Consider the following 12,677-nt stretch of genomic DNA (forward strand, 5'->3'; position numbering starts at 1 on the left):
TATGTTTTTTAGAGTGTCGGTTACTACTGTACCGAGTCGCTCCTCACTTACTGTTCATTACCCACGAATTATTTAATAGTAATAGAAATATACTAGCTTGGACATAGGCAAATCGTGCCATTGGCCTTCAAGGCAATGAAAACATGGCGTGTCATTTTTGGCAACAGCTCTAAGGTTTTAGATTTTTTTTTAAATTAGGAATCAGCATAAAAAGTTAATTCTTTTGTGTATCAGTTGTTATCAAAATTATGTTTTTTAGAGTGTCGGTTACTACTGTACCGAGTCTAGCTTGGACATAGGCAAATCGTGTCATTGGCCTTCAAGGCAATGAAAACATGGCGTGTCATTTTTGGCAACAGCTCTAAGGTACAGACCTATTCAAAGAAAACTATTACTGCCGCATTCAGTATTGATCAATCTATGATAACGTGGTGCAGTTTTACAAAACTATAATATAGAGATGGCACACCACAGCATAGGTACTATACATAAATGAAATTCCCACCTTCTCCAGGAAAGAGTTTGGGACGCAGCATGTCTCGGCACATTTCTTCCTGATTCCGCCTTCGCATGTGTGTAATGACGAATTTTTAGTGATAGCTGGTCACCTATTTTGTGTGAGTGAAGCTATTACGAAATTAATCAATAGATATGTACCCTGACCACCGCCCTTTTAAGGCGCTGCGATGTATCCCATTTCTGAAACGAATTTTCGTTACTGCATAGTATCTATGCTGTGCTGGGACATAGTAATATCGTTTCTCATTCTTTTTATTTGTGTTTTTTGCAGGCATAAACTCTCAGCGACCATCTCCTTGTGAACAGGGATCATGCTATCCAGCTACAGGAAATCTTTTGATTGGCCGAGATGAACAATTAAGTGCCACCTCTACTTGTGGCCTCAGTGTGCCTGAAAAATATTGTATTGTGTCCCATTTACAAGATACTAAAAAATGCTTTTCATGCCACTCGACTGAAGCGAATAGGAAAAAGCCTTCTCTTTCCCATAGAGTTGAAAATCTTATTTATAGATACTTCCCAGGGTAAGACACTATTTAATGTTGTTTGTTCGTAACATGTAGAATATCGACGGGACCGTGCCTATATTTCACGTACCTTAAGCGGTGGCGTCGACGGGGGAGCGGTATTTGCCATATCCCAATATTCTATACCCCTCCCTTTCTTTTGAAAGGGAGTATTTTTGATATTTTCATCTTAAATGTATTTTTTCTTTTTGTACTTTCATTGAAAACATGGGAAAAAAAATTCCCGCTTTTAGACTGAATGGTATTGTTCATATGAATAAAAACTACTCGTATTTATAATAGTCCTATCAGTTCTTTTGAACCACAAAAAAAAACTTGTTTTAAACCTGAAAACTGTGTGTGTTTTGTTTATAATTTTTATTATTTCAGTGTTAGGAAACCTTTATTTAATAAAACAAGGTTTGATTTATTTATTTATTGTACACAATAAAGCACGTCGCAATATGATGAAATAAGTATTTATTATCCTTCCCCTCCCAACAAAAACAATAAAAAAAAACATTTAAATTACAATCTTTTTTTTATTTTCTTTTTTTATTTTCATCAGAGAGAGAAACAAAGGTCTAAGGCTAAAAGTTAAGACCACATTTTTGTCTGACAAAGATCAAAGGCGTATCTAATCCTTGTCATATTTCACAGAAAGTCTAAGATTGACCTAGCAAAATGACTCCAGACCACTCTAACATAGGGATTTCTTTTGACAATTAATTAACATAGTTTTAAATTCTGTTGAAATATTGACTTGGTAAACACGCCTATAGATTGTAAATTTTCTAGATCATATAAAAAAAAAATACTTACTTACGGGATGTATATATTTAATATAGGCCCAGGGAAGGCTCGAAGGACCAGGGGGGGGGCAAAATCCCATCATTTAAACAACTCCTTGGTCGCATTATACTAGTTGTGAAAATTTATTATAATTAACTTTCTATAACCTATACTTATCTACGGAGACAAAGAAGAAGCTAAAATGGAATACATCATACGTAACTAAGGACAGCTATGTTTATATTCGCTTGTTCTTCAAAGTGGACCATCGCTGGACAATCTTGTTTAAGTCAGTGGCTTCGGTGAGGTCTTTCTCATTCGCCAACAACATAAGGAATCTAGTCAAAAATCAGTCGCGGCAGATCTCAGCAAATTCTTAACAAACTTGTGTTTGCTAAATGTTCTTTCGGCAGCAGCAACTGCAACAGGTGCTGTCGCAGCCAATTTTCAAATGTGATTGGCTGGCTTAAGCTGGTGTTCCCCAGCAATTTCCTTTACCTAGGACTTCTCTGAAGCAAGTAGTGCCGTGGCAAAACGGGAACAGTACTTGAAAAGCACTAGAATCTGGGGGTCTTTCTTGGTTTGGAAAACTGTCGTTGCTAGCTCAATATCTACAACTGAAACCTTTTTTTTTAAAGGAGGCTAAAGTTAGGATCAAAATGGCTGAGAATTGACAAGCCAAGTTCTGAGATTATCTCCCATCATTGTTGTCACCCTTTCAAACAGGGTTCTAAAATGTTGTTTATAGAACTGTAAACTTAAGATCTCGACTTGACTCTGAGCTTGGCTGTCAAAATGATATGGCCCAAGTCGTCAATAATGATGACCGACGAAATCTGCCTCTGGATCGACTTCTCTCAGTCTGGCGAACACTTTTGCACTGTCAATGAAATGTTTCATTTCATCCTCCGATATTCTTTCGAAAAGTTTCTTCATAGCTTCAAGTATCTCGATTGCGTCTATGATGTTTATCTCCTCTTCTTCAAGTTGGTCTGTTGCTATCCTGATCTTGCACAGGATTCTTTTTCATAAAAGTGAGGCAAGCGATAAATTCGGAGTTTAGAGTCCTTTGCAGAAGGCCGCTAGCTTGTGCTTTCGACTTCACATTGTTGTTCTTAATCTGTTTTGTTTCGCAAATTGCTAAAGCTACTGACTGCTCCAAACTAAGTAACTACTGCTTGTATAATTTCAGCCCTTGCAGGTTACAGAGTCTGTGATAAGTTTCGGAGATTAAGGCTGTTTTCAATCGAAGAGGGTTTTCCTTCAAGGATGGCAAAATTTTTTGTAGATGAAGAGAGGAACACATATATTTCGTCAGGGATGTTGAAAAGCTAAACTATCCAAAGAAATGAATAGCCACTATGTTCTATAACAATGTTTAGTCTGTGGGCTTGTCAGGGAATATACGGCACACAGCGATTAAGAATTTCTGATATTTCATGCTTGGGTCCATTAAAGTGACCAGACAAAGCATAGTCATAAGACTGGAAAGCTAGTTTAAACAGAGGAATTCCTCTCCTTGACAATGTTCCTATTGTACTTTCTGCCATACCCTTTTCGGTTTCGTTATTAGCCTCGCTAACATCTAATAGTCTCTTTCTAGGTTTCCCTTTGAGCCAATATTGCGGATTACGCTGCAAGGTCATCAGAATTTGAAGCATCGGGTACTGTATCACAGAATAAAAATCTGAATACAAAACTTCGTCGAGGGTCTTTGTGGGTAAATTAGTAAATTTGTATGGTCTATATCTGGTATCGAGAGCTGCCACATATCTCGCAAGAAGTTAAACAATTTGGGCAAAGTTGCAGTTTTGTTCTTCAGTTATCCTATGGCCAATGACCTGCCTCGCTAGGATCCCTGTTGCGTCGAAATTTTTTTTCACAATTTTTCTGTTTATCTCTCTATGCAAAACCATAGTTAAAGTGCTTTTATCAAGTAAGGAATCCCCATGACTGCTGTTAGCCATGGGGATTAACTTACCTCATAATCTAACTTTTGCTTGCTGCAAAACCATAGTTAAAGTGCTTTTATCAAGTAAGGAATCCCCATGACTGCTGTTATTGACGAAGTAACAAAAATAGGACAGAACTGCTTTTGGTGACTCGGAAGAGAAATGACTAGCCAGTTTTCTTTTTTTCGCCTTTTATTTGCTCTTCATTTTGTGCCGTTGCCGCAGACCGACTTCCACCCAAGCTTTTTTGGATTGGTCGGTCGTGAGATCACTAGAGAAAAGGAAACACGGGAAGCAGAAGGCAACATCTTTCTCGATATTGTATTCTAAGAACTGGTAATCTTCATACCACCCTGGTTGTAAGCACCACTTTTCCATTTTTAATCTTGAAAGGTCAACTGAGGAGACGCTCAACTTTGGTTGATTAGGACCACACGAAATAAGGTATTTCCTTTGGTTTTCGTTGGAGATTGGCTTCCTTATTCCTGGACCCTTGTGAACGATGCTTTCAAAATCCTCACTACAAATCTACTAATTGTTGAAATATTAAGAAGTTCTTCAATGAAATCAACTGTTAACTCTTTACACAGCTCAAACACAGAAGATGATGTAGATTGTGTTTCAACCAAGACATCTCTTGCATTCAGCTTAAAATTTTCCCAGACTGTCTTAACAATTTCATGGAACCAACAGCTGATTATGTAATGTATCTGAGCTTGGTAAAAACATTTAAGAAATGTCTTGTTGGGTCTTTGATCGGAAATGTCTTGCCCGATTTTTGACTCCTCATAATCTGTGCTGATCCATGGCGTGACATCAAAATTACCGTAAAGAGCCGAAGGCACATATTCGGAATAATTTCTTATCTAATTTCTGTTCGTTAGAAGGTTTAATGTTACTCATTACTTTCGTCCCAGGTAAAAACTTACCTCCCGACTTGAATTAGCTGTCTTAGGGTCTTCAAAAGCACTCCTGTCCCAGGGGAAAAAATTCTGGATACATAACCAAGTCTTGCTTGTCGTTCTCAAGTGTTGTATTCTTCTCAACCTCGTATAGTAATTGATTTTTTTTTCTCTATCCTGTATACACTTGGTTTGAAAGGGTCTTGTGGGGCTTCTTTCTTTGAATTCTAATTACTCTTCCATTGTTTTGAAAACTTTTTGCCTTCTTTTCCACTCACAATCAAAGTTTTACCTTGTCTCTTGCTTTTTGTTTGTACATATGATCTTGTTAGGCTTCATTCAGTTGAATCTTCCAAAACTACTTGATTTTACAAAACCATCAGACAGAAATAAATCAAATGCGAGTATGAACAGTATTTTAAGGCCAGTTGGGAGGCTACCAGACCAGTCCCTTTAAACCTGGTCTTGTTTAAACGACTCTACGGCTGGTTGGAAAGTTAACTATCTGTAAGGAGTTATTACCTTAGTTTTTTTTTGTGTGTTGATCATTACCAAGATTATTACTATTTATAGTTGATTATTAGTGTTTTTTTGTGTTGAATATGACTTTGAATGTTTTGTCTGATTGGTTTTATGTATGAGATTATAGGGCCCTTAAAATGTATGAAAAGACGTTTTTTTGCGATTTAGTGAAAAAATTGCTTCCCATCTTTAGATTTTCAGAAATATCGTTTTGTATGATCTTGAACATATCGATTTTAAATGCTCCTCTCCCGTGCATTTTTGGGAATTAGTTATCTGTTTGTTGGATTCTCGTTAGCTGATCAATCATAGGCCTACTTGAATTTTTGCGTTGAGTAGCAATTAAAATTATTAAAATTTATTACGATATAATAATTTATTAGTAATATTATTAATTTATACCTGTAATTTTGTCCCCAGGTGGCGATAGGGGAACGGTCTACAGATATGTAGGGTACCTCCATAGGAGGCACGGACCAAGGGGAACCTTGTCCCTGGGGGTCCATAATAGAAACTGGGGCACTCGCCCGGGGTCATAAATACAGGCAGAGGAGGAAGAAGGTCACTCAAATGTACACTCAAAAGGGCCCACTGGTTTGTCCACAAGTTCCATGAGTTACAAAACTTCTCCCAGTAATGGACTAAATTGCATGGTGATGCCGAACACCATCGCGGGAGGATCCTCTATAGGAGGACAACTGCGGCAGGGCGTAAGATCCAGATATATGGACAACGGCCTCTGCAAAGGGCTGTCTCGACCCTTTCGGGGTACCTGCAAGACTGGGGACCTTGCGGTCAACTCTATTCCCACTTATAGAGTGGCACCCCTCGAGGAAATTATAGCCTAGTAAATGACACAGCATTCGCAAGGGATTCTGACTAATGGACAATTCTTCTGGACTTGGTATGTTCTGAAGGGCGTCTTCGGGCTGAAAAACCTCTTCCTAGCTAATTTATCTATTATGGGCTGCTTCCTAGTAGTAGCATAATATTTTTAGGCATGAACATATAATGAGGCGGAGGTAATAGGTTTGAGATTATCTGTGCAGGATTTCAATTCTTGTTGACAGAAGAGCATTGCCAAATGCTGAAAATCATTTTGTGGCGAGGATAGGTCTAGGATTGCACAAAGCCTCCATTCATGGAGGTCCCAGGGACTTCTTGCTCTCTGGTTTCAAGCCGGCTTAAGCACTTCGGTGTACACTTGAGAAGATATGTGATCCCCATCCTGCACTGGTATCCGGGGTCATTGCTTTTCCTGAGGCGAAAATAATTTCAATGATTTAAAGGAACTTGGAATGTTACGACTTTAAAAATGACTATCGTATCGACATTTTGACTGACGAATTCAGACGATTCGAACTGGATTTATTAGGAGTTTCAGAAACTCATATCCCAGGGGTAGGAAGCATGAAATCAGGTGATATAGAATTTGTTTACTCAGGCAGGAAGGATGGGGTACATAGACAGGGAGTAGGGCTCATGATGGATAAGGAAGCTGCTAAGTCTTGTTTAGGCTGGGAAGGTATTAATAATAGAATACTAATTGCTCATTTTATGACTAAAAAGTTCAGGGTATCAGTTATAGTAGTATACGCCCCTGTAGAACCGAACCGACCGACCGGAGATACTAGTGACTCAGATGAATTTTACTTACAGTTACAGGTGCAAATAGACAGGGTCCCGGGTAGAAATATGGTGTTATTACTGGGAGATTTTAACGCCCAGGTTGGTAGAAATAGGGATAGATGATATCCTTGCCTAGGTAATTTGCTGTAGGAAAAGAAAACAGTAATGGATACAGACTTTTGCAATTTTGTAAGTTTAACAATCTAGTTATAACCAATACGGTGTTTGGTCACAAAATGGCTCATAAGTTAACATGGTATTCATGTGATGGTAAGAAAGCAAACCTTATTTGATTATGTTATAGTAAACCGAAGACTGGCAGGATCAATACAAGATACTAGGGTATATAGGAGTGCTGTTATGTTAAAAGTATAGATCACCATCTAGTAGTGTCAAGGGTTAATTTAAAGCTGAAATATCGGAAGGGTAACTACCTCCCGGGAAGTTATGATGTTGGTAGCCTCCAGGTTGAGAATTTGAGAGAAACTTTCCAGGACAGTTGAATACTAAACTTGAGAGTTTACAATTTGATAATGTGGAAGATGGATGGAACAATTTTAGAAAAATAATTTGTAAAGTTGATCAAGGTGTATTAGGGAAGGAAGCTAGAACTGCAGTTAAAAGTATTAGTGAAAAAGCTTTATGTTTAATAGAAAGGAGAAAGGACCTTGTACAAGAATTATCTGAGTGATAGATCATATGAAAACAAAAGGAATGTAAAGAAAGTGGAGAAAACATTAAAATATGAACTGAGGAGGTGTGAAGTGGAGGCCATGGATAAAATTGCCGAGGATCTGGCATGTTAAAAAATTGAGAGGAAGTGGTCAATCCGGACTTGGCCCAGTTAAAGATAAGAATGGAGCCGCAATTAGCGATAAGGAAAAAACTAAAGAGAGATGGGCCAAACATTTTGAGAATTTGCTTAACCGAGATAGAGTTGCAGGAAAAGATACAGAGGAAAATGAAAAAGTTTGTGATACCTTGGATGTGAAGGAAGACTTTTTTCTTTGTGAGGAGGGATTAGCACCAGTACTAAAAGAATTAAAAAATAATAAGGCTCCAGGTGCTGATAGGGTGGTAAATGAGTTTCTTAAATATGGTGGCTCGAGGTTAGAAATAAGGTAGAAATATGAGGTTAGAAATAAGTTACTGAAGATTATGAATATGATTTTTGAAAAAGGGGGAATACCTAATGATTTTAGGAAAACCTTAATTAAGCCACTTTATAAGAAAGGTGATAAAAAAAGTGAGTGTGGTAATTATCGAGGCATTGGTCTGGTTCCTGTAGGTAGCAAATTACTTGGTAAAATTGATACTTTTATACTGAGAGATGCCGTAGACAAAGTTTTAAGAGAAGAATAGTGCGGTTTTAGAAAAGGTAGAGGATGTGTCGACCAAATTTTCACTCGTAGGCTTATAATTGAGAAGTGCCCGAATTTTCAAACACCTTTGGTCCTCGGTTTTATAGATTATGAGCAAGTGTTCGATTCTGTTGATAGAAGAACTTTAGTAAAGGTTTTATCTTTGTATGGTATACCAGACAAATACATTAAAGTGATTAGTGCTATGTACGAGAATAACACTGCTGCGGTTAAGGTAGGAAATGAGGTTAGCAGCTGGTTTTGTTTTAAAGCAGGAGTTAAGCAGGGTTGTGTTCTATCCCCATTTATATGGATTATTTTGATGGACTTTGTCTTAAGGAGCAGAGGAAAGGCAATGGGAGACCACGGAATCAAATGGGGAGGAAAGTCTCCTAAACTTAGATTATGTTGATGATTTAAGCATCCTAGATGAAAGTGTGAGCAAAATGGATGAAGTTTGAGAGGTTTTGCGAGTTCAGGGTGCTAGAATTGGTTTGAAAATTAATGTTTGGAAGACTAAGTCACTAAGGCTAGGAATAAGTGAAGATGAAAAGGTGACGTTGGGTAATGAAGAGATTGATCATTGACCGTATTTGAAACAATAGACAATACAAAAAATGTGGTTCAATACCGCTCTCTAGGGCTATAATGAAAGAAAGGTTGAGATGGCTAGGGCAAGTTCTGCGGATGAAAGATGACAGATTGCCGAAGGTCTTTCTTTTCGGCCAACCGCCTAGGGCTAAACCGAAAGCAGGCTGTCCTCGTCTGGGCTAGGAGGACGTCATAAAGAAATATTTAAAGGAAATAAGAACTTCGTGGGCGGGTGTAAAAAGGGAGGGCTTGAATAGATTGGGATGGAGGAGGAGCATGCGTAGCTGTGTTGGCCTCAGGTGGCTTGGTGTTGCGGTGAGTTGTTAGTAGTAGTAGTAAGTAAAGAGCGAAGTAGGCGCACTTGGCTCTGTTCATTTTACACACTTTTTTCTTCTTTTTTTTCACCGAGGCACTTCGTATAGAAGGAGTTGTCGTAGAAACTTTGGAAGAGGCTCATTCGATTTGAAAGTGAAAGTTCTAGTGCCATTTTTAAGAGTTGAAAGTGATTGGAAGGCAACTAGCCCCCCTCCCCCCTCCTCCCATGTATACTTTTCCCTAAAGACATCCGATGAAAATTTTTCAAAAATGGATAGCTATCTTGTTCAGCATAAACAAATAAACGTTCAAATGGGGATAAATCCATTTATTTAGACAGTGAAAACGGGTAAAAAAGTCTGGATATTTCGGTCACATATACTGCGATCGTCATCAGTAGAAATACTAAAGTATTAAAAATAGAACTAACATATTTATACAAAACAAAGTAATTAACTCCCGGGTCATTCACTAGATTTTTCTGATAGAGTTCACTAACAGGGTTCATTCAAAGTCTTGAGATGTAAATTTTCTTCTTTAGTCTTGCCTAAATGTAAATTGAATTTCAAATGAAGAGGGCAAAGCCTTCTCTGTCTTCTAATTGCAAAAGAAATGTTTTATTTATAGTTACATATATAATTTACTTATATGTTACATATATGATTTACATATATGTTACATGTATTACATATATAGTTGCATATAATTACACAATGTTCTGCTGATTTATATTTTTTAAAACTGGAAGTTTTTAGATTCTCCTCTGCGTCCACTTTACAATTGTATATACCTTTGGAATTCCAGTAGACTCTAAGACAAGCTATCTTTATTGCAAGTCAAAGCCATTTTTAGGTACAGGTAGCTGGTAAATTACCTTGCAGTTAATATTTATTATTTTGCTGGGCACCGCTAGATGGCGTTAGCTATTTTCTTTTCTCAGAGACGATTTTGAGTTTTTCGCAGTCTCCCATATTCTTTACACTGGTGTCAATTCACGGAGATGTAGGGGGGAGGGGCTCACTTTGCCAAATTGGGGGTGGAGCTATTTTTTTCAATGAAAATATCAAAAAAGCAATCCTTTAACGACAAAACAACTTTGGGGGAGGGGGAATGCTCTTCGTCTTCACTTTTGCATAACGTTGCGAGTCTGATTTATAGATTTTGTTGTTTGTTTTTACAATGTTGTTGATAAAAACTTTTTAAAATTGTCGTTTATAAATTTATTGTTTATACGTTACATGTAAAGTATTGAGCCCCGTGCCTACATTTTACGTGTCTAAAGCAATGGTTTTAGTAAGGGAATGCAGGGGGGGATAAAAAAGATAGAAACATAACAATATTTTCCAAGACTGAAACATAAAAAAAATTAAAGTGTTTTAATTTTGAAACCACAAATACGAAGAGTATTCATATCTGTGGTAGTTGTAATACTCAATAACTTCTTTTTATGCTTCACAGTCGTGGTTTCTGACTGCGTGAAGGTTAAGCAGATGGATTAAGTAGATACTAACTCTCTGAGTTCACTAATATCAGGAGCATAGTTTAAGAAGAACATTGGGTTTGTATTATAAAAGAAGGGTGTCCCTTCTCTCAGAGTAAGAATTGATAATATCAAGCCCGGTTTCGCCCTGAATTTAGGCCTCTTGGCCCTCACTCTTAAGCAGAAGCTGATAGATAGCGCTTCACTGTTACTGAAGAGAAAGGGACGAACCCTACTAACAGGCAGGAAGGAGGATGGGAGGATGGAGATAGAACTACTAGGATCTTGTATTTTAAAATGCCATATTGATATATTAAGTTCTCTTATATGTTTCAGATCTAATAAATTCAAGAAAAGAAATAATGTTTCATTTTCCGATGCATCTCTAAGTTTTGATGGACGATGTAAAAAATTTCCAAGTATTCTTTTTATGCTTCACAGTCGTGGAAAAAATTGCTACATTTCTGTCTTTGTTTGTTTCTGTAAAAGGAAAAATAATAATATTTAGAACCTTGTGGTGTGAACTAATTGTTATTGAATATGTGTAAAAAATATACATGTATCATTTCGTTTTGGATGTGAGAAAAATATATCATGCAACCGCACAATGGATCGTCATTGATAAAGGTATATAATAAGATGAATATGACATTAGTGCCTGTCTTTTGAAATACTTGTTTTACTCAACAAGATATTGAATGATCAAGCTTTTCCGATGGAAAGTTCTCGTCTGCATGTATTTTGTTTCAGCTATTTCCCATCTAAGAGGCCGATGATGGCTTTAAGACTTTAACAAATTTTTCACACAAGTCATAAGTTAATTATGTCTATAAGTCGTATATGCACTTCAGAGCTCTGTGGAGGATTGGATGATTTTTGTGTTATATGGATGGATCTTAAGCTTCAAGTTAAAGTATGTTTTAAGCTGAAACTGCCCCTGATTTTTATATTTTCATGCTTTTTTGAAAATATTTCTGCAATTTATAACCCAAGAAGAAACTCCCTTAAAATTACACTGCGAACATAAAAAATAGCAAAAAATGCTAGGGACTAATAGATGAAACCTAAAAAACAGAACGACAGAACGAGCAAAAGTTACCACAAATAAGAATGGGGCTACCACCCCCTCTACTTTCCCGAAGAGTTGAGTGTTATTCATGCTTAAAAGAAAAAACAAATCATACTTTAACCGTCCTCTCTTCTAAACCCTCTAAAAGTCTGAGGGTCATTTACGCTTGTTTGACTTGTGTGTCAAACACACAACACACTTGTGTTGTTTAACAAGTGTGACTTGATTTTTTTTTTTTTTTTTTTTTTTTTTTTTTTTTTTTTTTTTTTTTTTTAGCCTTATTTTGGAGGTTTGGCTAATCAAAAATAAATTCTTAGTCTCACAATTACGTATAATACAATATTTTTTTTTTCAAAAATGGATTAAACCTCGGCCTGCAAAGACACCTTTCTGTCATTAGAAGATAAGCAATCACTTTGTTGATAAACGTTCATTGATATTTAAGGAAACGGGAGAGTCGTGTGAAGGAAAGTCTCGAAAGTCGGTTCAAATACCACTGAAATTTCTGAAAATAATATTCACCGATATTTTTTTTATTCAGTATATAATTTAATTCAATTAAATTATTTCGTTTATTTAATATATTTTATTTGTTTAATATATAAATAATAATTTATATATCCTCCATATTATATAAGGTAAATCTCTAGTAAATACTACTTATCTTTAAGAAATACTAAAGAATGTTTGTCGAAAAAGCGGTCGTTTGCACTAAACGAAGCATTCGTTAACTTTTAATATAGATGTTTAAATGGGCCGGCTAGTGGCTTCAATTCTGTGGACGGGGGGAGCAGATGTTTTGCCCCCTCTCCCCCCACCTAGATTTGGAAAATCCCATTTTGGGTATTTCAGTGAAAAGGGCTTGTGCTGTGTTTCCTTTGAACAAATTGGAAAAACAACAAAATTGCCCCCCTCCCTAGATTCGGAAAAGTATATTTCCCTCCGTACATTTTTGTCAATTGGCGCCACTGGGGACGACCAGACTCACGTAAACATTTTATTTAAAATTCATCCTTTCACATGTCGTCTTTATAATCAA

General features: G+C 36.9%; 1 protein-coding gene across 1 annotated transcript in view; it reads left to right on the plus strand.

The window, feature by feature from the left end:
• Positions 1 to 12,677, plus strand: part of LanB1 (laminin subunit beta-1) — a 233,786-nt gene that overhangs the window by 55,115 nt on the left and 165,994 nt on the right. Inside the window, exon 3 of the mRNA XM_089102239.1 lies at positions 791 to 1,043. Within this exon, the coding sequence (XP_088958365.1) occupies positions 791 to 1,043 (253 nt within the window). The remainder of the gene's footprint in view (positions 1 to 790; positions 1,044 to 12,677) is intronic.

The sequence above is a fragment of the Artemia sp. Qi Xiang Cuo genome, chromosome 16 (assembly GCF_049724085.1).
Source record: "Artemia sp. Qi Xiang Cuo chromosome 16, ASM4972408v1, whole genome shotgun sequence".
Classification (NCBI taxonomy): Eukaryota; Metazoa; Arthropoda; class Branchiopoda; order Anostraca; family Artemiidae; genus Artemia; species Artemia sp. Qi Xiang Cuo.